At 38.1% G+C, this 26,676-nt stretch overlaps 1 protein-coding gene across 9 annotated transcripts in view; it reads left to right on the forward strand.

Moving 5' to 3' along the window:
* Positions 1-26,676, forward strand: part of LOC124776292 (mitogen-activated protein kinase kinase kinase kinase 5) — a 305,769-nt gene that overhangs the window by 139,883 nt on the left and 139,210 nt on the right. For 6 of the 9 annotated variants that reach the window (XM_047251199.1, XM_047251204.1, XM_047251200.1 and 3 more), the window contains one exon: positions 3,542-3,580. The exons of the other annotated variants lie outside the window; for them this stretch is intronic. In XM_047251199.1, coding sequence (XP_047107155.1) covers positions 3,542-3,580 — 39 coding nt within the window. The remainder of the gene's footprint in view (positions 1-3,541; positions 3,581-26,676) is intronic. 9 annotated transcript variants of the gene reach the window in all.

The raw sequence follows: 26,676 nt of genomic DNA on the forward strand, positions 1-26,676 counted from the left end.
TTATATATGACTGAGGAAATAAGAAGTCAAAATGCAGTTTCAGCATTCAATAACTAGCAGTTACGAAAATTGGTGAAGTGCCATTCTCAGATTTACAACCTTTTTATACACAAAAATGCCATATTTTTCAGTATTGCATAAAAATTTCTGATTTCGCAGTATTTCATTAAAAACTGCCAATTTTGTGTTATTTTACACGTTATCGTCTTCACAAAATTTTCCTGTCCCTAGTGATCAGACTCAAAATGCTAAAGGCTGTGGCACACAGCTTGAGAAAATTGTAATTGTTGTAATTTCAAATGAATAAGCTCTTCGATTACTCTGTAAATGGATTCGACTATGTTTTGTTATGGGAGTTTAACTCCCAGATGAGTATGCAAAAGATTTTTGGACCACTCTCAGCAAATTAAGGAATCGGTTTTCCATACCAGCATCCAGTGACTTCATCTATCATACTCTTCATGCAATTTTGTACTGTACCCTGAAAAAATTTAAAATGAATTCTCCAGCAATTGCAAGTCAGTTACTATTTTAGGTTCATAACAAAACTGATTTATTACAATAATCATCAGATATTGCTTCTGAACTAGGAAAATTTTTGATATTTACCAAGCACTGTCACCACATGTCTTGCAGATGTTGCTAATATCACATTATTATGAAGTTGTAGGGGTAAGGAGGAGTATGTCATTTGGTATTTTTGGGATGAGCTGTTTATGTGTACTTATTATGCATGTGTACATTATCAAATTTGTGGGTTGTATCCAGGGATGGCCTGAGAGCAACTGCACAGTAAATCTGATCTAATAATACCTGATTAAGAAAATGTGAGTGAATGGTGTCAGTGTCTTCTGCTTTGTTATGCTGCCGAGTGACTATTGCTGCTGGTACTAAGCATGGCTAGTATATTATTTACTGGAAGTGAGGTAGTCGCATGTGCAGAGTAAGTATTCTGTAGCAGTGTGCCAGCCGTATTGGTTGTGGAAGTGTCATAAACAGAAAACAACTGAAATAAAAATACCAAATATGTTTAAATCAATATCAACAAACCATATCTTGCTCACCTAAGCCTTTTACATAATTTGTAATATTGATCAAACAGAAAATTCAGTCACATTGTTAAAATTACATGAGAGACAGTGGCTGGCTGGTACTTACTTTCAGCAGGGGCTACACATAGTACTGGTGATAGAAATAATTCTAGCTTTCTGAACTGTGTGTTCCTTGTTCAAGAAGAAAAAGATAAATTTACTGGAGTAATTTGGAAAGGGAGGGCGAATCATTCAGTTTGAAACAAAGTAAGGTGCTGCAGTGTTGAGATGCTAGTCGCATTTAAGTGGATTGAGGTTCAAATTCCCACCCAGATTCGGTTTTTTATTGTTTCCTGAAATTGCTTAAGGTTTCAAAAAGTGCATGATTGATTTCACAGTCAGAGCATATTCTCTGTCTCTAATGATATCATCATCATCATCATCAATGGGAGTCTGTTCTTTCTAGGATAAGAGAGGCAAGGATACATTTTTGCCTCCTATGCGTCCTTATAACAGGTGGATGTCATTCAGCCTAGGGTATGAGTGCATGTGCAGCCCCCCACCCACCCACCCAACCCGTTTCCTAGCTCAGATTTTTTGCTGAAGAAGGGAAATATAGTTACAGATACTAGGGGTTACTATTGTATGCTTTGAAGTGAAGTGATTCTGTCAGCTGTATTGCTGATTGATAGTGTGCTGGGGTTTATCATACTTTTCTTTTTTTGTCTCATTTGTAATTCTTTATCGTGAAACTGCAACTAGAAGACTGTACTTGTGGGAGATTCTTCTTTCACGTGGCCCATGCATCAGAAAGTTCACATTCTAAATTGGAATGAGAGATCCACAGTTTGTAAAGCACTAATAGTGAAAGACAGTTCTATAGAAAGAAGAAAGAAAGTTGCATAAATCAAAATATTTGGCCCAGAACAAATAAAAGTGTTAAGTTGGACTTGTAATCAAACAATAAAAGAGAACACATTTATGTATGGAGAACATGTATTGATTAAGCTTATGCATAGCTTGTTTCTATATATCAGATGCAGATGTATTTCATGGCTACAATACATTGCAGTTTTGAGGTACCAGTACAGACCAATTTATGTAAATGAAATTAAAATTGTTGCTGTACTCTTTTTTTAGCTGACTTAAGTCTGTTAGACCATTACAATTGGGTTCATCATTTAATGTGACATGGTTTATAAGAAAATCTTACTATCGCAGTTTGAGAGGATTCATGTTTTATACCAATCAGTATTTGGTAAACACAGACAGTGCTAAAATTTAAAAGGTAACCAACAGTGCCATTCTTTTTTTTTTTTTTTTTTTTTTTTTTAAAGAAGAGGGAAAATATGTGCCCTCAGTTTTTCTGTTGTCTTTTGTTAGTGCTTGTATGTTCAAAATTTTCTCCATATTAAAGTAATTCTCTTGTATCCTAATTATATTTTACAAGGCATCAGTGGCATTCTCAGCAAGGGGCACCCCCACCCTTCACTGAGAAAAGTTCTTCTCAAACCAAAGTTTCATTTTGCCACCAGACAGACAGATGTAGTACTTCAGTGGCAGTTTAAAGAAAGCCAGAACATATCATGGATATTGACTAGTAGCAAGCATACCCAGAGTCATTCAATTGCCAAATGTCAAAACTCTTTTGCCATTTACTCTGGAACTAAAAGAGTTACCCCAACTCTCCCTCCCCCCTTTGTCCTGTGGTCTCTCCACTCACTCATATTGCTCTTGCAAGAGGTGCATAACATGCTTTAAAAAACAAAAACAACTATTCAAAGCAGAGTGAGTACAGATAAAAGGAAACAGTGCTTCCGGTCAGCTGCTGCATATTGCCGTATTATATTTTGGGGTAGGTGTACAACTGCAATGGGCTAAGTTTGACAACTGAATGAGTGGCACAAGGGACAAGAAAATTGTAACAAAAACACATTTTTTAGTTACATAACACATTTTTCAATCTTTGTTTGGATTTTAAAAAATGTACTAAACCAACTTTGAGTTATCGCCTTGTTATTCAGCAAGTTGTGTTATTAGTAAAAGGATGAGGATGATGATATTTCAAGATACTATCCCAGTTTGAAGTAGCAAAAGATCATAGTGTGTTGATAAATGTGTAAAATATTATACCTGCATGAGTAAGTGTGAAGGAATGACAAGTTGTAATGATATTTGTGTTGTAATCATTGTGTGTGTGTGTTTGTGTGTGTATTTAGCTTTGTGTGTTTCATCATTGTGCTTCTGAGTTTGTTGCATTAGAAAATTTGTTAGATGTGACAACACACTTTTTCTGTAATCCTTCTATCATGCCCGCTGCCCTTCGCCTTGGCTCTTCTGTCTTAAAGAATATTGCACCTCCGAATCTTACACTATATACTTTACAGTTTATTATTACTCATTATTTAAATTTATTTGATAGCTGTTTTTGAGCTTTTAATTTTTTAGTTTTTATTGATTTCAAAAGTTTTTTAACTTTTGTTTAGCAGCAATTTATTTTTCATCAACAGGAGTCTTTTGCAGTACATAGATGAAGAACTTATCCTGAGGTATGGTAACTTTTTATTATTGTTCATAATGTTCCTCAGTGTACTGCATGGCTTTAACAATGAAGGGGTCCTGATTGTTCTTCTGTGTGTATTTACATAAAATTAAAAGTAAGTTAGCCCATTTGTAAGTAGTGGCTTGGAAGAGGATGCACTGCAATTACAGGTTGAAATACTTAGTGATGCTTCCTCTAATTTTGTGCTATATCACATTTGAAAGCAAAACTGATATGTGATAATGATAATTGCATTTTGCTTTTGATATAGGGACAGTTTTGCTGGTCACCAAGCACTGGTCTCATACATGTCCTACAGGTGTCACTAGTATCATGTTATTGTGCAGTTTCAGGGAGAGAAGGAGAGCGTGATTTGGTATTTTTAAGAGGAGCTGTCTATCTGCACTGTTTCACAACTGCATGTTATGGATAGCCTTCTCCAAAAGAAATGTGGGCATGACTCTGCAACTTTGTGTAATTTGAATTGTTTAGCATGATATGCATCTATAACTCTGTTAATGTCTGCTGTGGATATGAAACTTGTTCTTACAGGATGGTGGCAGCTCGAAGTTCTTAGTTTAGGTATTATAAATAATAAAAATACAATGTGATACATGACCTCATAGATGCGTTTTTCTTTCTTTCTATTTCTGTTGTCAAAAAAAAACTGTAACTTATCAATAGATTCAGGGCAAACAATTAAAAGTGACTTTTATGGCAAAATTGACAGTTGAAATTAAAATAAAACTGGTAGTTAAAAAAAATATACTAGAGAGAGGAAGTGACATTTTAATGAGTCATTTTATTGAGAAAACAGAAGCACCATTCTGAAACTGAAATCAGAGATCAGCAATCATGAATGTAATTGTTTGGCTTGGGAAAATATTTAATCTGTAATATTATTTTTGCGTGTTGACTGGAATGTGGTAAGAACTGTGTGTTTTCTGCACATAACATACATGAATGCTCAGTTATTCCCATGAGTAGGAAAACTTTGCACAGTTGGAGGTTAAACATTTTGACAGCACTAGTGTTATTACATATAGGGCAGTAGCACAGCTGGACGTCATGAAGGGAAGGAATAGCACCTGCTTTATTGAAAAAATTATTCCAGAATTTGTCTGTAGTGCTGTAGGTACATGACATGAAATATGTAGATCAGAATTTGCAAATAACAATTTGAAATTTGCTCCTCCTGAACTTAAGGCAAGTTTTCCAGCCAGTGCATCATTCACATTGTTGCAAAGAATTGTGAAAGTCACCATGTTGCATGGATGGCACTCCCACATTTGATACAATGTTGATGGTCTAGTCCAGTTGAAATACTGTGTTGCTCACAGTTTACATCTATATCTACTTCTATGGCTACACCTACATCTACATCTATACTCTGCAAACAACCATGAGGTGCATGGTAGAGGGTATGTCCCATTGTACCAGTTATTAGGGTTTTGTCCTGTTCCATTCACTCGTGGAGCGTGGGAAGAATGATTGTGTGAATACCTCTGTGCATGTGGTAATTATTCTGATCTTCTCCTCACAATCCATATGTGAGCGATACATAGGGGTTGTAGCATATTCCTAAAGTAATCATTTAAAACTGATTCTTGGAACTTTGGTAATAGACTTTCTTGGGATAGTTTATGTCTGTCTTAAAGACTCTGCCAGTTCATTTCCTTCACTATCTCTGAGACATTCTCCCATGGATTAAACAAACCTGTGACCATTTGTGCTACCCTTCTCTGTATACAATCAATATCCCCTGTTAGTCCTATCTCGTATGGGTCCCACACCCTTGAGCAATATTCTAGGATGGGTTGCATGAGTGATTTGTAAGCAATCTTTTGTGGACTGATTGCACTTCCCCAGTATTCTACCAACAAACTGAAGTCTACCACCTGCTTTACCCAAGACTGAACCTATGTGAGCATTCCATTTAATATTCCTGCAAAGTGCTACTCCCAGGTATATGTATGAGTTGGTTGATTCCACCAGTGAATCATTGATGATATAGTCATAGGATACTACATTTTTTCGTTTTGTCAAGTGCAGAATTTTACAATTCTGTACATTTAGAGCAAGATCCCAGTGTCTGCACCACATTGAAATCTTATCCATGTCTGACTGAAAATTTATGCAGCTTCTTCATTATAGATAACTGCATTATCTGCAAAAAGCCTGATATTACTATTAATATTGTCTGCAAGGTCATTGATATACAACAGGAGCAGAAACAGTCCCAGCACGCTTCTCAGGGGCACACCTGAAGTTACTTCATCTGACAGTAACTCTCCATTGTTATAACATCAAGTTGAACACATATATTTCAAAACGACACAACACATATAAGTCACAGATCAAGTTGACAAGCAAGACATGTGAACACAGTAACATTCGAATGAGCACTGAATCCAAGTCTAGCGGCCGCTGGCTGGCTGGCCGCTTAGGTGGCGCGGCTGCTGCATGGCTGGCAGACAGCGCCACATGTAGAGGACATGCGTAATTGCATGGTGACACTTTGAATGATCGGCGAGTCACAACACTTTTCCCCCCTTTGAAATTTTTTCACTGGTCTTGATGGAGGTGGCCTGTAGATTGCTAACGTCCATAGGTGTTGTTTGACTGGCTGTAAAGTCTCGAGGAGGAGGCTCCCCGTACGGATGGAAGTGTCCCCGATGATAACGGGTCGAGATGACAGGAGACGTAGGGGTCGGGGAAGGCGAAACAGTGCATCAGCATTCGCATGTTGAGCCATCGGCCGGAAATAAATCTCATATTTGAAATGAGACAAGTAAAGAGCCCAATGTTGGGGACAATCCTCACGTGAATGTTTCATAAAACACTACGTACATGAAGGAAGTTGCCGGGGGTGTTGCTGCAGTTTCTTAGCGGGTTGTTTATGGTTAGGCCGAGGCTGCGTGTGGGAGCGCACTGCGGCCACGTCGGCCAGCGGGGACGCGCCGCATGCGTCGTCAACAGCGCACAGTGGTTATATTTCCCCGACATCATCCCACGCCTCTATTTGCGCCCCCGTGGCACAAGAAGTTTCAAAAGACTGCGCGATGGAGAGGACTTCATCTAGAGTCGGATTTGCCAACTGAAGGGCACGTTGCTGAACTTCTTTGTCGGGCACCGACTGGATAATAGCATCCCGTACCATGGAATCAGCATAGGATTCTTTGTGAACGTCAGTAACAAATTGACACTTTCGACTGAGGCCGTGAAGTTCAGCAGCCCAAGCGCAATAGGATTGATGCGGTTGTTTTTGACAATGATAAAAAGCAACACGAGAGGCTACCACATGCGTTTGCTTTTGAAAATAGACAGACAGAAGTGAGTACATTTCAGCAAAGGACAAAGATGCAGGATCTTTCAAAGGAGCCAATTGTGACAACAACCGATACATTTGAGGTGAAATCCAGGAAAGGAACAGAGACTTACATGTTTGTTCATCCGTGACATGAAATGCCAAGAAGTGCTGTCGAAGACATTATTCATAATCAGACCAGTCTTCCGCCGTCTTGTCATGAGGAGGAAAAGGAGGTATAGCCAACAACGAGAAATACCCCGCATTTGACGCCGCAACGAAATCGCGAATCACCGATGTTAGAAGCGTTTGCTGTTCAATGAGACTTTGCGATAGTTGCTCGACAGTAGCCATGGAAACCTGTGGGTCAACGATGAAAAGGAAAAATCCCATCCTCGTCGCCAATTGTTATAACATCAAGTTGAACACATATATTTCAAAACGACACAACACATATAAGTCACAGAGCAAGTTGACAAGCAAGACATGTGAACACGGTAACATTCAAATGAGCACTGACTCCAAGTCTAGCAGCCGCTGGCTGGCTGGCCGCGTAGGTGGCGTGGCTGCTGCATGGCTGGCAGACAGTGCCGCATGTAGAGGACGCACGTAATTGCGTGGTGGCACTTTGAATGATCGGCGATTCATAACATCCATCCAAGATAATGTGCTGCGTCCTCAACCCAGTCACAAATTTCTCTTGATACGCCACATGATCATACTTTTGACAATAAGCATACATGCAGTTGAGAGTCAAATGCTTTTCAGAACTGAAAAAATACTACCTTGATCCAGAGCTTTCAGTATGTCATGTGAGAAAAGTGTGAGTTGGGTTTCACATGATCGATGTTTTCGATGTCTGTGCTGGGTGGCATTGAGGAGGTCATTTTGTTCGAGATAGCTCATTGTGTTTGTGCTCAGAATATGTTCTAAGAGTCTACAACAGATCGATGCTGAGGATATTGGACAGTAGTTTTGTGGATCACTTCTACTACCCTTCTTGTAGACGGGTGTGACCTGTGCTTTTTTCCAAGAACTGGACATGGTTTTTTGTTCGAGGGATCTACAATAGATTATAGTTAGAAGAGGGGCTAACTCAGCTGCAGATTCAGTCTAGAGAGTGACAGGACTCCATCAGGACCTGGAGCTTTGCTCAATTTTAATGATTTCATCTGTTTCTCAACACTACTGATATTAATGCTAATTTCATTAATTTTTTCAGTGATATGAGGATTAAATTGAGGCAGTTTTCCTGGTCTTTCCTTTGTAAAGAAACATTTGAAAACAGAGTTCAGCTTTTGTTTTGCTACCCGCAATTTCGGTTCCTGACTCATTCGCTAGAGACTGGACACTAACTTTGGTGCTACTAACAGCATGTACATATTATCAGAATTTCTTTGAGTTTTGTAAAATGTCAGTTGACAGTATTCTGCTACAGTAGTTACTGAAGTCATCGCACATTACTCTCTTGACATCCAAACACGTTTCATTCAGCATCTCTCTTTCTATAGCCCTATGCTTTGTTTTACACATATTATGCAGTAACTTCTGTTTCTTTAGAAGTTTTTGTACAGTCACCATGGATGTTACCTCCCACTATGAACTGTTTACTGGGTACATAAGTATCCAGTGCATGGTCAACTATTCTTTTAAACTTGAGCCAGAGTTCCTCTACATGCTCCTGACCTGTGCTGAAAGTTTCAAGTCCCTCACTGAGATATGACACTGCTGATTTTTTATCTAGTTTACTGAACACACGCAATTGTAGTTGCCACAACCACATTATGGTCACCGATACTAGTTTTGATATGGACGTCCTCAAAGAGGTAAGGTCAATTTGTTGCTATTAGATCCAATACATTTCCATCATGAGTGAGGTCCTTAACTATCTGTTCTAGGTAATTTTCAGAGAAGCCATTTAGTAAAGTTTCACATGATGTCTTATCATAACCGCCACTAACAAAACTGTAACTTTCCTGATTTATTGTTGGTTGATTAAAGTCTCCACCGATGATTACAGTATGATTGGGAAACTTGTTTAAAGTGAACTGAGGTTTTCCTTAAAGTTTTGAATTGCATCAGGAGATAACTCTGGTGGGTGATAGAAGGATCCAGTTATCATTTTATGCTGACCGCCGATACTAAGTCTTGCCCAAACAATCTCACTTGCGGCTTCAGTTTCTACCTTGGTCGATTTGAGTTTTTTGTCTACTGCGACAAACACACCAGCTCCATTCCCATTTGCCTATCCTTTCAATATACACTTAAACTATCATCAAAAATCTCACTGCTATCAATCTTAGATTTTGACCATCTTTTGTACCTAGTATTGTGTGAGCTTCACTGCATTTCATGAGTGCTTCAAACTCTGGCTCTTTGTTGTGAATGCTTCGGCAGTTTACCCTTAGGATTTTTTGTACTTTCCCCTGTGGGAGGCATTTCTTTCGATCTTACACTGATACTTTTGGGTCTTGTACAGCTGTCATTGTCTGGATTGGATGGAGAGTCACATAACCTAAAAAACCCTTGTGTGCACACCACACACATTCAGCTACCTGAGTAGCAACCTCTGATGTGCAGTGCACACCTGATCTATTTAGGCGGACCCTACAGTTCTCAACCACATGGTGCAAGTCCATGAAGTTGCAGCCTATCTGGTCACGGAATGTTCTGAGTCTCTGGTTCAGCCCTTCCACTCGAATTATAACCAAAGGGCCTCAGTGAACTAGTGTTTTGAAATCACAATAAAATAAAAAAAAAAGTGGCTAGGAAATTTTTTGGAAATTTGTGGTAAGGTCTTATGGGACCAAACTACTTAGGTCATCAGTCCCTAAGCCTACATCCAATTAATCTGACTTAAACTAACTTACACTATGGGTAACACACACACCCATGCCCGAGGGAGGACTCGAACCTCTGAGGGGGGGAGTGGCACGGACCGTAACAGGACGCCTCAGATCATGCATGGCAGTGGCTAGGATATCTGGCTCTCACCCAGAAGCCCTGGACTCGATTCCCGATACCAGAAATCCACATTTTTTTGCTCCTTTTATGTGACTTGTACCAACGATCAGTTCTGTGGCAATTCTGCAAATTGTGAGCTACGTTGAAACTCCATGCACAAGTCTGGTCTTCTCAACCTCCTCTGCCAGTCGCTGGAATAACCCAAGAATGACCTCAGAGCCCAGACAACAGGCATCATTTGTTCCAGTGTGGACCACAGTCTGCAGCTGATGCACCCTGTTCCTTCAACAACTGCTGGAACAGCCTCTTCAGCATGTTAAATGAGGCCCCCCCCCCCCCCCCCCCCCCCAGGCATGCACACTGAGTGCACCTGGTGTCCTTTCCTGTCCCTTCCAGCCATTTCCTGAAGGGGTACCATCATTTGCTGTACGTCTGAGCTGCTGATGATTAATAGACCCTTACTCTTTTGTAATGTGTTAACAAGAGGAGGGAAGTCTTCATCCAGTTTCTGCTTCTCTTTGAAAAGAAGCTTTTGAAGAAATTTATAATTGGCATGTTTGATCAAATGAAATTCAACAGTTTCTGTTACTAGATGGTATTCTACACAGCCAACAAAATTAATTTAATATCATACTAATAAAGTCTCGTATGAACCGTGTACCTCATCACGGCGGCCTGGTGTGTACGAGTCAATGATATAGATAGCTGTACTGAGGGTAACTGTGGTGAGACATGAATAATGTATGATTCCTGAAGAGGGACAGCAGCTTTTTCAGTAGTTGCAAGGGCAACAGTCTTGTTTGACTAATGTGGCCTTGTAACATTAGCCCACATGGCCTTGCAATGTTGGCTCTGCAAACAACTGAACAAAGCAAAGGGACACTACAGCATGTTATATTTCCCAAGAACATGCAGCTGTGCTGTATGGTTTTATGATGATGGTTATTTAGGGAAAGAAATTTATTTATCAAAATTGCCCTTTATGGCAGAATTGCTGTATGGTTTTATGGTGATGGCATCTTATTGAGTAAAATATTCCACAAATAAAATAGTCTTTTGTTCAGACCTCTAGGCAGAGACTACTCAGGAGTGTGTCTTTTTTATTTATTTATGATAGCTCTGTTACATTAATTGTAATACTACATGTAGGGGTGTGTGTGTGTGTGGGGGGGGGGGGGGGGGGGGGGGGAGGGGGTAGTGTAGTATTTGTGTTGTGTGGTGGTGGTGGTGGTGGTGGTGGTGAGAGAAGAGAGAGGGTGAAACCAGTCTCCGGCACATAGCCTACTCCTCACGCCTCGCAAATAGCACCAAGGGGACCTTCAAAGCTTAATGTCCCAGTCTGACAGATTGATCACCATAAACTGTCTTACATGCTCTCACTTCATGAGACACTGTGGAGAGGTTTGGTATTTAAACCGACATTTTTAAATTGACAATTGTTAATACTCTTCTTTGCAGTGTTTGCATTCATTGCTGTCTTTTGATTATTACTCTCCTTCATGCATTCAGATGAGAGATGACTGCATTATTGCTATTGAAGCATTCCCTTCCCTTGCTCATGTGGTTCATCATCATCATCATCATCATCATTACCGCCATCCTCTTCACATTCTATGTTCTCATTAATTTTCAACACAGATTTGGATGAATCATAACAAATTTCAGTATGGTAGTAACTTCATTTCTTGCCCCGTTATCTATACATAATATATTGCAGATAGCTCCCAATTCCAGTTGTAAAAAAGACACTTCAATACCTGACTTACCTTCAGTTTTGCCAGCTATTGATTGAAAATTACATCAGAAAATTCCCTCAGATGATTCTGATAAGATCTCCTTCTGGAACTCTTTCAAAAATCAGCTTATGTAAAGCTTTAACCAGAGCAGAGATTACATTTTTATTTACTTTTAGATTTTGTCTAACATTGGCATTTCTAGATATTTTATCAGCTTGTTTCAATCGTCACTTTTCCAAAATACACCATATGAATCTGTTAAAATATCTTAAAATTGATGTGTAGATAAACCAGCTATTATGACCTACAACTTTGTGCCCCCCTTCAAACTTGTTTCATCTAATAGTTTTTGTTTACTTGGCTGTTCCTCCTTTAGTCACAACCTTTAAAATTGCTCCTCATGTTGTTCTGCTGCTGCCAATCATCATTAAAAACAATACATGTGATCGAGTGAGAGAGCACAGTGATAAACACACTAGACTTGCACTTGGGAGTTAAATGGTTCAACTCCCCATCTGTTCCTTCCAGAATTAGGTTCTCCTTGATTTCCCTAAATGAAGGCAAATGCTGAGATGGTTGTTGTTCAGTAGAATCGGACGGCCAGTTTTCTTCCTCATCCTTCCCTAATCTGAGCTTGTGCTTTGTCTCTTATGGCTTCATTGTTGACAGGATGTTAAACATTAATCATCCCTGCCTCCTTCCATCCGTCCTTCCTCCCTTGAATGCCTAAAACTGCATCATCAGCTGAGTGAATGGTGATAGCATAATTAGGAGCTATGTAAAATTCACAGAAAATCCCCAATGGCATTACCATATTTTACAGGATATAAGCTGTACCTTAATTTTCAAGCAATTTTTTTTAAAATAACATTTTTACCAAAGCCAGACTTAAAAAAAAAGACCCCTTAGCTTATAGAACTGAACTAGCCTCTAAAATCCCCAAAAATTGTCATCTTAACATTCTTCTTCCTCTTCCTCTTCATTGTCACCTTTGTCCTCTTCATATATAAGATGGTCATTACTGCCATCAAGAGCATGACTTCTGCAGTGCTTCTTGAAAGGTTTAACAATAATGTATTCTAGCAAATGAAAAGTGCTAGTTTGCTTTTGTTCTACAGTGTTACTTTCATTCTGTTAAATGGTTTTCGGCTTACAAGGCCATCTTCAGACCTTTAGTGAGAATTGTCACCAAAGAAGTGACTTCTTTGGTGATAAATGTCTGAAGATGGTCTTGTAAGCTGAAAACCGGTTAACACAATAAAAGTAATACTGCATAACAAAAGCAAACTAGCATTTCTCATTTATTATAATGTTGTTCTACCAAGAACTGACAGAAGGTTCAGTTAACATAATAATGTATTCTCTCACTCTAGACCACAACTGTTTTATCCACTGAAACACTTGTTTGATTGTAGGTTGTTTTAAAGCTTTCTTCGGCATGAATTCACGTTGTGTTTCATCCATCATCCAGTTTTTCCATTACTCTCTCATATAAACTTTGAATGGTTTATTTATGGAGGATGCAGTCGTGTAGCTCTTTATTTCCGTGTCTCAATTTCTCTTTCACAGAGTTTTTCAAATGACTGCTAAACTGATCTAGCACAGGAAGAGAACTCTTCTTCAATAAAGCACCTTTCATTCTCTCTCACACACTGTTAATCCATAATGTCATACCAGTCTCGTCCATCCAATCCTCGTCATCTACAAGAACAACAATGCCTGGTGGTATTAAGAAGGTTTTGGCGTTGTTTTGCACTTGAAAATGATCATTGGATTAAGTTTAGTACTGTCAGCACAACATGAAAGGACAACACACTAGTGTGTTTCTTCATGTTCATTTGTTGTAGTTACAGTTTTGACATCTCTCATGGCAACAGTTCTGTTACTTGGCACATCAAATGTCAGAGGAGTTTCGTGCATGTTCCCTATTTGGCGATGGGAAGATAATATTTTCTCTTCATACTCTTGTATCATTTTCAGAGATATTTTGGTTTGCATGATAAGTCCATAACACTTCATAAAACTGTAACACCAACCAACTCCACCCTCAAAGTGCGGTGAAGTTCCACTGTAGCACTATCGTATGAGTGTGTATTTGAATCATTTTTGTGTTAATTCCAGTGCCATTGTGTTGGCATCCTTGAATCTATTTCAATACATTATCTTCTAGTTTTGGCCATTTTTCATTCAGTCATCCATTTACACATTTACTCTTCCTCATTTTTTTCAGTTCTTCTTTACTAGCCAGCCAATTGTGAATGTTTTTTTCCTGCTGATGGAGAGCTGAAATGCTGCTCAGCTGCTCTGTTTCAGTGTTCTTCTGCATATACTATTACTTTCAAATTATAGCCTGCATCATATGAATACCTTTTATTTCTTTCCATTACGAAACTGACTACTAACAGAAATAATGTACTGTTACTGGTAACACAAATCACTTTCAATTGAAGTTAACTGGCATCATGGACTAGACAATGTTCTGGGTTTGTGATGGCGGGGCAGGAGGGAGACAGTGTTAGCAAGCTTGTGAATCCCCATAACTCTGTTCGTTGCATCGGTGCTCTGCTGCCATTTGAATCCAGTGTTGCCAGATGGAGATAAGTTTCCTGCAGCATCAAATATGTGGCCATTTTTAAGACTGGCAGAAATTTTAAATCAAACACTGGCCTTTTTGTATTAACTTCAGGTATAAGATGCACCTGAATTTTGGAGAAAATTTTTCAAAGAAAATAGTGTGTCTTATAATCCATAAAGTGTGGTATTATTATCACATATATTTGAGTATATTTCTTATGAAACAGAATATAAAATAGTAGTTGTGTGCTTCAGTTTTTTCTGGATTACACTTAGTGGTACTGAGGCATTACATACGTGACTGAGGAGAGTAAATGAATGTGCAGAATAGAATATTAGTTATTTACTAGGAATATTGTCAACACCACACAAGATTTTTGTATCAAAGGAGAGAATTATATTCTTGATTTATTTGAAAGAGGGTGAAATGACTGTGATTTGGTGATATGGCCATGGAATTGTTTTTTACTTGTACTCAGTTGGTTTCTCTCTTGAATGGACAACAAATATCATATGAGTTACCTCTTATAAAGTACTGATAAAATATTTGTTAGTTCCTTATGTTTTTCAATAGAGTGCTGTATTTCTTACTGCATGAAATCTGTCCTATACCTTTTCCAATACCAGCCATTTTACATAGTTTCATTATTGCTCACATGACCTGTGGATGCATGTTGTGAAGCTTAACCATAAAGTAAAGCAACATTACTTTGGGAAACATAACAACTGTAGTTTCCTCTTGCTTTCAGCTGTTTACAATAATAACATATCATCGCCTTGTTGTCTAATGCTACAAGGGCAGGACAGTTAGTCACTCAGGCTGTTGCCACTGCAACTACAGAAAAAGCTGCTGTCCCCTTTGAGACACTATATATTAGTTTGGCCTCTCCACAGGTACCATTCCATTATGGTTACCCCCTACAGTATAACTATCAGTATTTTTGAGTTACACAAGGTACCTCACTACATAATGTATGTACTTCAGTGTTTTATATTAGAATTGATGCTTGGCACATAGTACACATTACTCCAATTAGCTTACCAAAGGAGTGCCCTAAGATTCCTTGTTACGTGATTGTTAGTCTCAGTAACTATTTTTCATGACACCATTTTGGTTTATGACTCCATTCATAATCACTACTCCTGCATCATTGCCAGAGAAGCCATTCATGTGTGCTTATTTACGTTGTTTGAGTTTTACTGAATAACATGTTATATATTAATTAATACTATTCTGCATACTTTTGATGGATAAATTTTAGAGACAGATGAAGTCGTAACTGCTTAGTGGCATTAACATATCATTTTATCAAAATCTTTCAAACTATTTGTGTCCAATAAATGACACTGCAAAATTTCATTATTATATGTGTGATGATAGGCTCTTACTCACTAGATATTTCTAATGTTATATTTTATCCTGGACTTACCATTGATGTACAACAGAAGGTCAAGTTTTGCTAGGAAATTAAGAAAATTTATGCATGGGGTTAAATATTGTAATAACTATTAATGCAATAGTAAATAACAACATTACACAGGGAAATGCTTCCTTCTGTTGATCTGAGAAAAAACTATTTTGTCAATAACTTTGTTTCATTTTTACATACCTGACAGTTCATACTTTCGTCTTGTCTCTAATTCAGAAATAAGCTGCAGTTTTATGGTCCTCTATATTCAGTATGTGTTTATGATGTCTTTGTGCAGTTGTTGTTGTTGTTCTTGTTGTTGTTGTGGTCTTCAGTCCAGAGACTGGTTTGATGCAGCCCTCCATGCTACTCTATCCTGTGCAAGGATCTTCATTTCCCAGTACCTACTGCAGCCTACATCCTTCTGAATCTGTTTAGTGCATTCCTCTCTTGTCTCCCTCTACGATTTTTACCCTCCATGTTGCCCTCCAATACTAAATTGGTGATCCCTTGATGCCACACAACGTGTCCTACCAACCCATCCCTTCTTGTAGTCAAGTTGTGCCACAAATTTCTCTTCACCCCAATTCTATTCGATACCTCCTCATTATTTATGTGATCTACCCATCTAATCTTCAGCATTCTTCTGTAGCACCACATTTCGAAAGCTTCTATTCTCTTCTTGTCTAAACTGTTTATTGTCCACTTTTCACTTCCATACATGGCTACACTCCATACAAATACTTTCAGAAATGACTTCCTGCCAGTTAAATCTATACTTGATGTTAACAAATTTCTCTTCTCCAGAAACACTTTCCTTGCCATTGCCAGTCTACATTTTATATCCTCTCTACTTTGACCATCATCAGTTATTTTGCTCCCCAAATAGCAAAACTCATTTACTGCTTTAAGCATCTCATTTCCCAATCTAATTTCCTTAAGGATCACCCGATTTAATTTGACTACATTCCATTATCCTTGTTTTACTTTTGTTGATGTTCATATTATATCCTCCTTTCAAGACACTGTCTATTCCGTTCAACTGCTCTTCCAAGTCCTTTGCTGTCTCTGACAGAATTACAATGTCATCGGTGAACCTCAAAGTTTTTATTTCTTCTCCATGGATTTTGATACCTACTCTGAATTTTTCTTTTGTTTCCTTTACTGCTTGCTCAATATACAGGTTGAATAACATCAGGGATAGGCTACAACCCTGTCTTACTCCCTTCCAACCACTGCTTCCCTTACATGCCCCTGGACTCTTATAACTGCCATCTGGTTTCTGTACAATTTGTAAATAGCCTTTCGGTCCCTGTACAGTTGTAGTGCATAAATATATAAACAGGCAAGAAATTCATTAATTGTTTTTTTTTTAGTGCTGTGGTATTTTGGCATGTCGAAGTAGAATACCAGAGGGAGAAAAATATGTACGAGACTACCACTGCCAAAGAACAAGGTGTCAGCTTTCATTGATTTTGGTCTTTTAGTATTTTTTTCTTTTTCTTCTTTTTCATGGTCTGTTTTCTTGTACACCTGTGGTTGTTATGTGGAATAAATTCATCTATTTCTGTTAATTCTTCCACCTGATACTCAAGATTTTTTTTAGAAAGGACTGTGTAATTGCAAATTGATTTTATTTAGTTTCATACTGGCTACAGTATATGGCAGTTAGAGTGTAGTTGCCATTGAGTTCTCTCTTTTGTAAATTTCATTCCCTCAAAATGGAGTTCTGTAGATCTTGATACTCACGTACTCTTCATAAAAAGGACAAATGTTGCCTAGAGTTAGTCTGTTTGACAGGTGAATAGTTCACACACTCACTGCAGACTTTAAAATTACACTGTATTAATTGTTCTTACTGTTTTTGCAGTATGTTATTTGGCCATTGTAATGTTATAGCTGTTGTTATTTCATATTCGACTGAGTGCTGGGGAGTTGATGTTTTCTATCATATTATAACATTTTTGTTTTCATACAGATCACATGGTATAGCATATTGTATGATGCCACAAGATTTGACACAGTCACTAATTTCCAGCATTTTTACTATGCCGTTTCTACAAATATACTTTCAAAATGCATTTTTGATTACTTTTTGGCACAGTGGCATTTAATTTTGTTTTCATATATGTAAAATATCTGGAAAAGTGCAAGGTGCTGCCTCATGAAAGGAATTTGCAACTGGAAACCAGAATCATACCATTTTGTCATATATCAGCCTGTTAGTAATGAGAAGTTATTGAAATGATTAAATAAAAGTCATCTAACTGAAATGAAGCCAAATGCTCTAAAGGGCTGCTGGGTTGGTGAAATGTTGCAACTTTATCAATTACTTCAAATTGTGGGTTAACTATAGCCTGTCACACGAGAAAAATATGTGAAGTGTGTGTCATATAGGACAGTAAAAGTCCCAGGGTATATTCACCCCAATATTATATTCTGTGCACACCATAAAAAACCATAGTAAACCTGAATCCAGACTGCAATATGTAGCCGGCCACTGTGGCCGAGCGGTTCTAGGCACTTCAGATTGGAACCGTGCTGCTGCTACGGTCACAGATTCGAATCCTGCCTCAGGCATGGATGTGTGAGATGTCCTTAGGTTAGTTAGGTTTAAGTAGTTCTGGGGGACTGATGATCTCAGATGTTAAGTGCCATAGTGCTTAGAGCCATTTGAACCATTTGAAATATGTATAACAACTCTGTTGCTTTTCATTTTGGTTGGCATGCATATTTTGAAGTAACTCAAGCATGTATGCAAATGCTTAGCTTTGTTATAAATTAAAAATTGTAATTTAATGTAGAAAGATCTGTGTATAGCTACTACTAATACTTTCAGAAAACCGTTAGACACAAACAAGAAGTCTCATTGATGATGATTTTCCGGAAGAATGTGACAATTAAAAACATTTAATTCACTAATTGGATAAAATTCAGCAGCTCATCAAAATCATCTTCATATACTTTAATGTTGTGAACATACTGAATATGGTGTGTGTAATGACTAACTCACCTCTTTGTAAAGTTTTGTTCGATTTTCACCCTATCACTTTTTGTAATACGTGTTGGCTCACATGGCCACCTTCAGATGCTATAATAGCAAAATATATATATATATAAAGTTATGTTAAGACCTTAAAACAAACAAAAAGTTTTTGCTAAGTGTACTTGTGAGTTAAGTAAAGTGCCATTGAAAAATATGTGATCATACCTATGGGCAGCATTCGGTGAGCAAATGTCCATGCATTGTCAAATTAAACTTATACCAAAAATCAGAGGATGACATAGATATAACTAAGTGTACTTTTCTTTCCCAAGTCTTTGCATAGATGTGCATTTCCTCTATAAGACTGTCTTTACTTTTAAAAACCATAAAATATGTTGAATTTAAATTAATATTTCAATCAGTTATCTGTAAAATGTAAAATCCGTGTACAGGTCATTAAAGCAGTAAAAACCATACTTAAAAAGAATAAGTTCTTTACAATAAAAGAAACAAAGGAGCAGTCCTTATGGTAAATATTTCCGATGGCTGGTGGTGCTGCAATTTGGGCTACTAGATGTTTATGACACTACCCATAAGTTCAGAAGAGGCAACAGAGACCAGACAACAAGGATCACTTGCTGCTGCAGGTCGCTGGTACTCCTGTTCCAGCTCCAAGTCATTCACGTTAGCTGGGCACATTCATGGAAGGGAAAACATGGCACGGTACAGCTCTCGGTCACAGGGATGCCCCAGCTCCAGCTGTAGCATGTATGCAGGATGCAGTGATTACCTCAGCTAAATAGATCATTGTCAGTATTAAAATGTGCACCTGTTGCAAACTCATTCTGCTGATTGAGGAGTTTGTCCAGTTTCTCCTGTTTTGTAACATGAATCTTGAGTAGTTCTAACATATTGGACCATTTACGTTTTTCATTTCTATGTAAAATTTGTAGTTTTTTGTCACTGTTACCAATATTATGTACCTTCTGTCACATACATATGCCTAATGCTGTTTTATTCCTGACGTAGCAGTGCCCCTTAAATCTCAAGTAAAAAGACCTGCCTGTCTGGCCGATATAGTAGCTTTTTTCAGTCATAGCATGATATTTTATAGACACAAGATTTCCCATATTTATTATTCTTACGGGGTACATTGTGACACACTTATGTTTTTATAATATACGAGGGCGGTTCAGAAAGTAACCTCCGATTGGTCACAGTGCGGGTTGTGGGGGGAGTAGCAACGCCATCTGTGTGTTCACGCACTCAACAGGTCAGTCGGCATCAAGCCGTGGTCGAGTGAATGTCGTACCTGCGCTAGTTTAGTTTTTGTGGCAGTTTGAAATGTGTGCTGCAATAGAAAACCCTGCCAAATGTGAAGTGCGTGCTGTCATAAGGTTTTTTACAGCCAAAGGATATTCTGCAGCAGCTATTCATCGTGAGCTTTGTGCCGTGTACGGACCAAGAGTTATGAGTGAGGGAGTTGTCCGTGAATGGGTACGTTTATTTAAAAGTGGACGAGAAAACGTTCATGATGAAGAGAGGAGTGGTAGACCATCATTGGTGACTGACGAACTCGTTTAGACAGTTGATGCAAAAGTTCGTGAAAATCGACGTTTCTCAATGTCGGAGTTGTCTACTGGTTTTCCACAGATTTCTAAGACTCTCTTGTACGAGATAGTGACAGCAAGATTGGGTTACCGTAAGTTCTGTGCACGATGGGTGCCCAAAATTCTTACCGACCACCACAAAACTCAAAGAATGGCCTCTGCATTAGACTTTCTGTCACATTATGAGGGCGAAGGAGAACCATTGTTAAACAGAATCGTGACCGGTGACAAAACCTGGATTAAGTACGTGAACCCTGAGACAAAAGAACAATCAAAGATGTGGGCACATTCAAATTCGCCTACCAAACCAAGAAAAGCCTCGCAAGATTTTTCTGCCAGAAAACTGATGGCAACGGTGTTTTGGGATGCCAAAGGGGTGTTGTTGGTTGAATTCATGGAACGTGGTACGACCATTAATCAAGACGTGTACTGTGAAACAGAACAAACGCCGTGGTATGCTGACTTCCGGTATCGTTTTTTTGCACGATAACGCCCGTCCTCACTCTGCTCGCAGAACAACGGCCCTTCTTGAGTCCTTCAAGTGGGACGTTATCAACCATCCACCTTACAGCCCAGACCTGGCGCCAAGTGATTATCACCTCTTCATGCATTTGAAGAAATGGCTCGGGTCACAGCGGTTTGATGACGACGAAGAGCTCAAAGATGCGGTCACAGGCTGGCTCCAGGCACAAGCGGGTGATTTTTATGCAGAAGGAATTTCAAAGCTTGTGAAGAGATACGATAAGTCCCTCAATCGCTATGGAGACTATGTAGAAAAATAGTGCAAAGATGTAGTTGTAAGATGTATATATTAAAATATTTTTATTTAACTTGGTGTATTTTTTTAAATCAACCGGAGGTTACTTTCTGAACGGCCCTCGTATAATGTCCTAAACGCTATTTTAACCTCATTACTCTGGAATATGTATTCAGTTTTATCTAACATTTTGCCTATGCATTTCTTAGAGGCATACAGGCATAGTTGACCTCACCGGATGCCATCTGTACATGTGGCTTAATTCTCTTCTTTATATACATTTTAATCTTGTTACATATGATGTACAAAATTTCCACATCATGTTCATTTGCAAGGGCTACCTGTCTTAATGTGCCGATTTCTTTCTTCATTTAGCTTGGCATAATGGAAACAATATAATTCTATGTATTACAGGGTAAAAGTATACTTGTTTCTGACGTACAGGATGATTGGAATGGGTATTGATAATAATTCCTGTACATGTTAGTTTATTATATATTAGAAATGCTTGTCTGCTGTTTTTGTTATAAATTGTCAAATATAATAAATATCTTTCGACATATTTGATGTTCCATTGTGAATTTTGTTCAAATGGTTCATATGACTGAGCACTATGGGACTTAACATCTGAGGTCATCAGTCCCCTAGACTTAGAACTACTTAAACCTAACTAACCTAAGGACGTCACACAAATCCATGCCCGAGGCATGATTTGAACCTGCGGCTGTAGCAGCAGTGCGGTTCCGGACTGAAGTACCTAGAACCGCTCGGCCACAATGGCCAGCTGTGAATTTTGTCTTGGAATTCATGTGGCTCTTTTTTTTTTCTTTTAGCCAGATTCTGTATTTGCATTGCTTCCTCTGTAAACAATAGTTGTGCCAGTGGCATACCTTTTATAGTACATTATGTTGGCACCACAGTCTGGATTCACCTTTTCTAGCTGATTAAAAAAAATATCTGCTGTGTTACCCACTAAGCACTTTACCACAGAGAATCCATCACTCAGTTGTATATATATTATTCACTTGCATTTGGTATTACATTGAGTCTGACAGTGCATGAACATTTGTTCGTCAAATGATAGCCATAGGTATGATTCACATGTGTTTTAATAGCACTTTACTTAACTCAGAATTAGACCTAGTTAAAAAATTGTTACTTATTTTAAAGTCTTAATATAACTTCTTTTAAAAAGTTATTCCCCAGTTACAGCCTCTGAGGGTGGCTACTGTGCACTGTCAAGGGTTATGATAGTGTCACAAAAAGTGATAGTGTCAAAAATAAACCAAACTTAACAAGAAGTCAATCACTGTCTCCTTAAAAGGACTGTCGTTTTCATCTGTATGTGCTTGTGAGGATGTATGCATATCTGTTTATAATTTGTGAGCACACTGTCATGTCCTATTTTATGTTACTTGCAGTGTTTTAAAATAAACAGATTTCAGATAAGAGCTCTTAGCTGTTGTCGCATTAGTGAAAACTTGTTAGACTACTGTCTGGACCTCGAAAGTTTTTGATTGCAAATTATTTGCTGGTAGGTTGATTGCGTAAAATTTTGATTGATGGCGGTGTCTTTTACTCCAGCCTGTACTGGGAGCAATCACAAATTTAGTCTTACATAGAGAATGCAGTAAGAGTGAAAGGCTTATTCAGAAGATGCAAAAAGAATTAGAGGAGGGGCTGAAAACTAGTTCAGAATTGTTGCCATATTAATGTCTGTGCATAGTGTTCAGATATTGTTGATATATGTTACACTTCAGAATTTATCTGATCGTTGCTGAGTAATGCTGAAAACTTCTTTAGTGGTCACAAATGTTGAAATGTAACAAAATTATATAATCAACTCTAGTAATTTATTTTGAATTTCATGTGCAAATTTCTTTTCAAATGTACTCACTATCTTTTTGCAACTGCAGGACACAAACCAACCATTAATTTTATTTTTGAACAGTGGTTCGTAATGCAATAAAGTAAAATATATGTGCTTGAAGAAAACATATATGATGGTAAAGTGTATGAAACATTCAGTGTAGAGGTAGTTAACTTCCAGAGAATGGAGATGTAGCAAGTTTATGAGTACAGAATAATGTCAAGGAGAAATTTTTCAAATGTTTTCAAACCTATGTATTTATTTTACAAACATATGTAGCAATTTGTACATGTTTGTAAATACTCTGCAAGCCACCACATGATGCATGGTGGAGGGTACCTTATACCACTGTTAGTCCTTCCCTTTCCTGTTCCACTTGCAAATGGAATGAGGGAAAAATGACTGTCCATGTGCTTCTGTATGAGCCCTAATTTCTCTTATCTTGTCCTCCTGGTCCTTAAGCAAAATGGACGTTGACAGTCAAGCACAAATGCCAGTTCTGTAAATTTTCTCATTAGTGTTTTGTGAAAAAACACCATCTTCCATTTGTGTTTATTAGGCATTTCTGTAATACTTGCTTGTTGACTGAACCTATTAGTAACAAATGCAGCAACAAAGGTCTGAATTTCTTTGATGACTTCCTTTAATCTGACCTGCTGAGGGATCCAAAACACTTGAGCAGTACTCAGGATTGGGTCCCACTAGTGTTCTATATGTTGTCACCTTAATAGTTGAGCTTCACCTTCCTAAAATACTCCCAACAAACCAAACCTGACCATTCGTCTTTCCTCCTACCAATCTTACATCCTCTTTCCTCTTCTTATCACTTTGCAATGTTGTGCCTCGATATTTAGTCAACATGTCTATGTCAAGCAGCACACAGCTAATACTGCATTCAGGCACTACAGGATTGTTTTTCCTACTCATCTGGAGTAACTTACATGTTTCTACTTCTAAAGCAAGCTGACATTCGTCACATCAACGAGAAGCTTTGTCCAAGTCATTTTGTATCCTCCTACAGTCACTCAATGATGACACATTTTTGTAAACCACAGCATCAGCAGCAAACAGTCACAAATTGATGCTCATTCTGTCTGTCAGATCTTTTTCGTAGATAGAGAACAAGAACAGCCCTGTCACTCGTTGCTAAGGCACTCCCGCAGTACCCTTGTCTCTGATGAACATTCATTGTCTAGGACAACATACTGGGCTCTATGACTTATGATGTGTTCAAGCCATTCACATATTTGGGGACCTATCCCATATACTTGGATGTTCGTTAACTATCTGCAGTGTGGTGCTGTGTCAAATGCTTTCTGAAAATCTAAGAATATCCAATCTGACTGTTGCCCTCCATCCATTATTCCCAGGATATCGCTTGAGGAAAAGGGCAAGCTGAGTTTCGCTTTCTGAATCCCTGTTGAGTTCTGGACACAAGCTTCTCTGTCTCAAGGAAATTTATTGTATTCAAACTGAGAATATGTTGGAGAATTATTTAGCAAACTAAAATTAAAGATGATGGTCTATAATTCTGTGGATCTGTTCTTTTACACTTATTAGCACTGAGGTGACAAAAAAATCATGAGATAGCAATAGACACATATACAGAGGGCATTGCTATTGATTACCCAAGGTATAAAAGGGCAGTGCCATGGCAGAGCTGTAATTTGTACTCAGGTGATTCATGTGAAAATTTTTGCAACAGGATTATAGCCACTTGACAGGAGTTGACAGACATTAAACACACATTGGTAGTTAGAGCTAGATGCATTAGACATTACATTTTCGTAATCATTAGGGAAGTCAATATTCTGAGATCAAGAGTGTGCCAAGAATATCAAATTTCACCATTAACCTCTCACCACAGACAATGCAGTGGCCAATGGCCTTCACTTAACGACCAAGAGAAGCAATGTTTGCGTAGAGTTGTCAGTGCTAACAAATAACCAACGCTGCATGAAATAACCACAGAAATCAATATGGGACATATGACAAACGTATTAGTTAGGACAGTGTGGCAAAATTTGACGTTAATGGGCTATGGAGGCAGACTACCATTGCAAGTACCTTTGCTAAGAGCATGACAGCTTACAGTGCCTCTCTTGGGCTTGTGACCACACCAGTTGGACTCTAGATGACTGGAAAACCATGGCCAGGTCAGATGTGTCCCAATTTCAGTTGTTAAGAGGTGATGGTAGGGTTCTACTGTAGCACACAGTCCGCATGAAGCCATTGGCCCAAGTTGTCAACACAGCACTGTGCAAGCTGATTGTGGTTCCATAATGGTGTGGGCTGTGTTTACATGAAATGGAAAGGCCCAACTGAATGAATCATTGACTGGAAATTGTGATGTTCGACTACTTTGAGACTGTTTGCAGCCATTCGTGGGCTTCGTGTTCCCATACAATTATGGAATTTTTTTGGATGACAGTGCACCATGTCACTGGACCAAGTTGTTCACTATTAGTTTGAAGAACATTCTGGACAATTTGAGTGAATGATTTGGCCTGGTGACTGACTTGTTTTCAACTCTTTCAGTTGCTTCTGTATGCCAGGGATACCTATTTCTATTACTTTCATAAGGGAGTCTATCTGATGGCAAATGATGATATGGCTGTATGATCGTCTTGCATAAATTATTTCCCAGAATGTAATCCCAGCAACACTTGAGTTTCTCTACAGTTTCTCATTAGCCGATTACACTTTAATTTTGAAACCTTCAATACTTTCTCATTGTAAATTGTAAGCTCTTGTTTGGTGTTCCATATTGGTACCTGTAATGTTTGGGGACAATATGAAATTGCAGGAACCATATCTAAAGAGCAGTTACAATGATGTAGAATCTTAACCAAATGTTCCTGAGAAGCTAAAAAAGGAAAAAAAAAATGCTGGCCTTTTGCTTATATTTTAATTGGTGTAGAATTAGTAGCATTTTCAAAACAAATCTTCCACTAAAGCTATATGTACTATAATGACTCACTTTTGAGTTATAGGCAAGCATAGTTGCATTGAGTGATCCTTCCTCTTGTGGCACGTGACTTACTGCAGGAAACCTTGTGACCATTAGATATGCCAAGCTGATACTGTTAGAAACAGAAACCTGTAATGTGAAACAAAGGTGTGCAGCAATCGTGTGTCTCAAAGTGTATTACATTTGCTTCTATATAAGAGTGCATTGATAAGCAATTGCTAAGAAACCTTGCTAAATCATATTTTTCTGGTGTTGTTTAATCAGATAGAACTTGAATTGGTGATCAGTTAAACTTGAATTAGAAATAAACTTAATTTCTTGTGTGTTATTAAAAACTGGTTATTGCAGTCTAAAATTATAATAAAACAAATTAAACAATTATCTGCAAGCATTATCCCTTTAGAAGGACCTTTGCTAGCTGGAGAAATGTGTTTGCTGATGTAGTCAAAGATTTCCTTCAACAGATGGAGCTAAAATCTAAAAATCAGTATTTTCGTCACATTGTTCATTTGTTGTCCTGTAAAAGATTGCTATTTTACTTAAGTTATGGTCTCCTGTAGACACTCTCATAGTCTAACATAAGAGTCATTAATTATGTTTTATGAAATTAAATGAGGTCATAGTCTTTCCCGTACACTATAGTTGGGCTTCTGGTGGAAGAGGCACAATATTCAAATTTTTTAGGAAAATGACAATGAGTTCATTAAAACTCTTGCACAATCTTCCAGCATAATTGTAGCTAGTGGTATAATTGTTAGTGAGTAGATAAGCATTTGATGAATATATTTGCACTGCTTTTTTCAACAAGCTTGGGAGTTTGTGATAGCTAGTTCTATATAAAGTAAGTAGTTTTTTTTTTTTTTTTTTTTTTTTTTTTTTTTTTTTTTTTTTTTTTTTTTTTTTTTTTACTTGCAAAAAT

Source organism: Schistocerca piceifrons, chromosome 2 (genome assembly GCF_021461385.2).
Source record: "Schistocerca piceifrons isolate TAMUIC-IGC-003096 chromosome 2, iqSchPice1.1, whole genome shotgun sequence".
Classification (NCBI taxonomy): Eukaryota; Metazoa; Arthropoda; class Insecta; order Orthoptera; family Acrididae; genus Schistocerca; species Schistocerca piceifrons.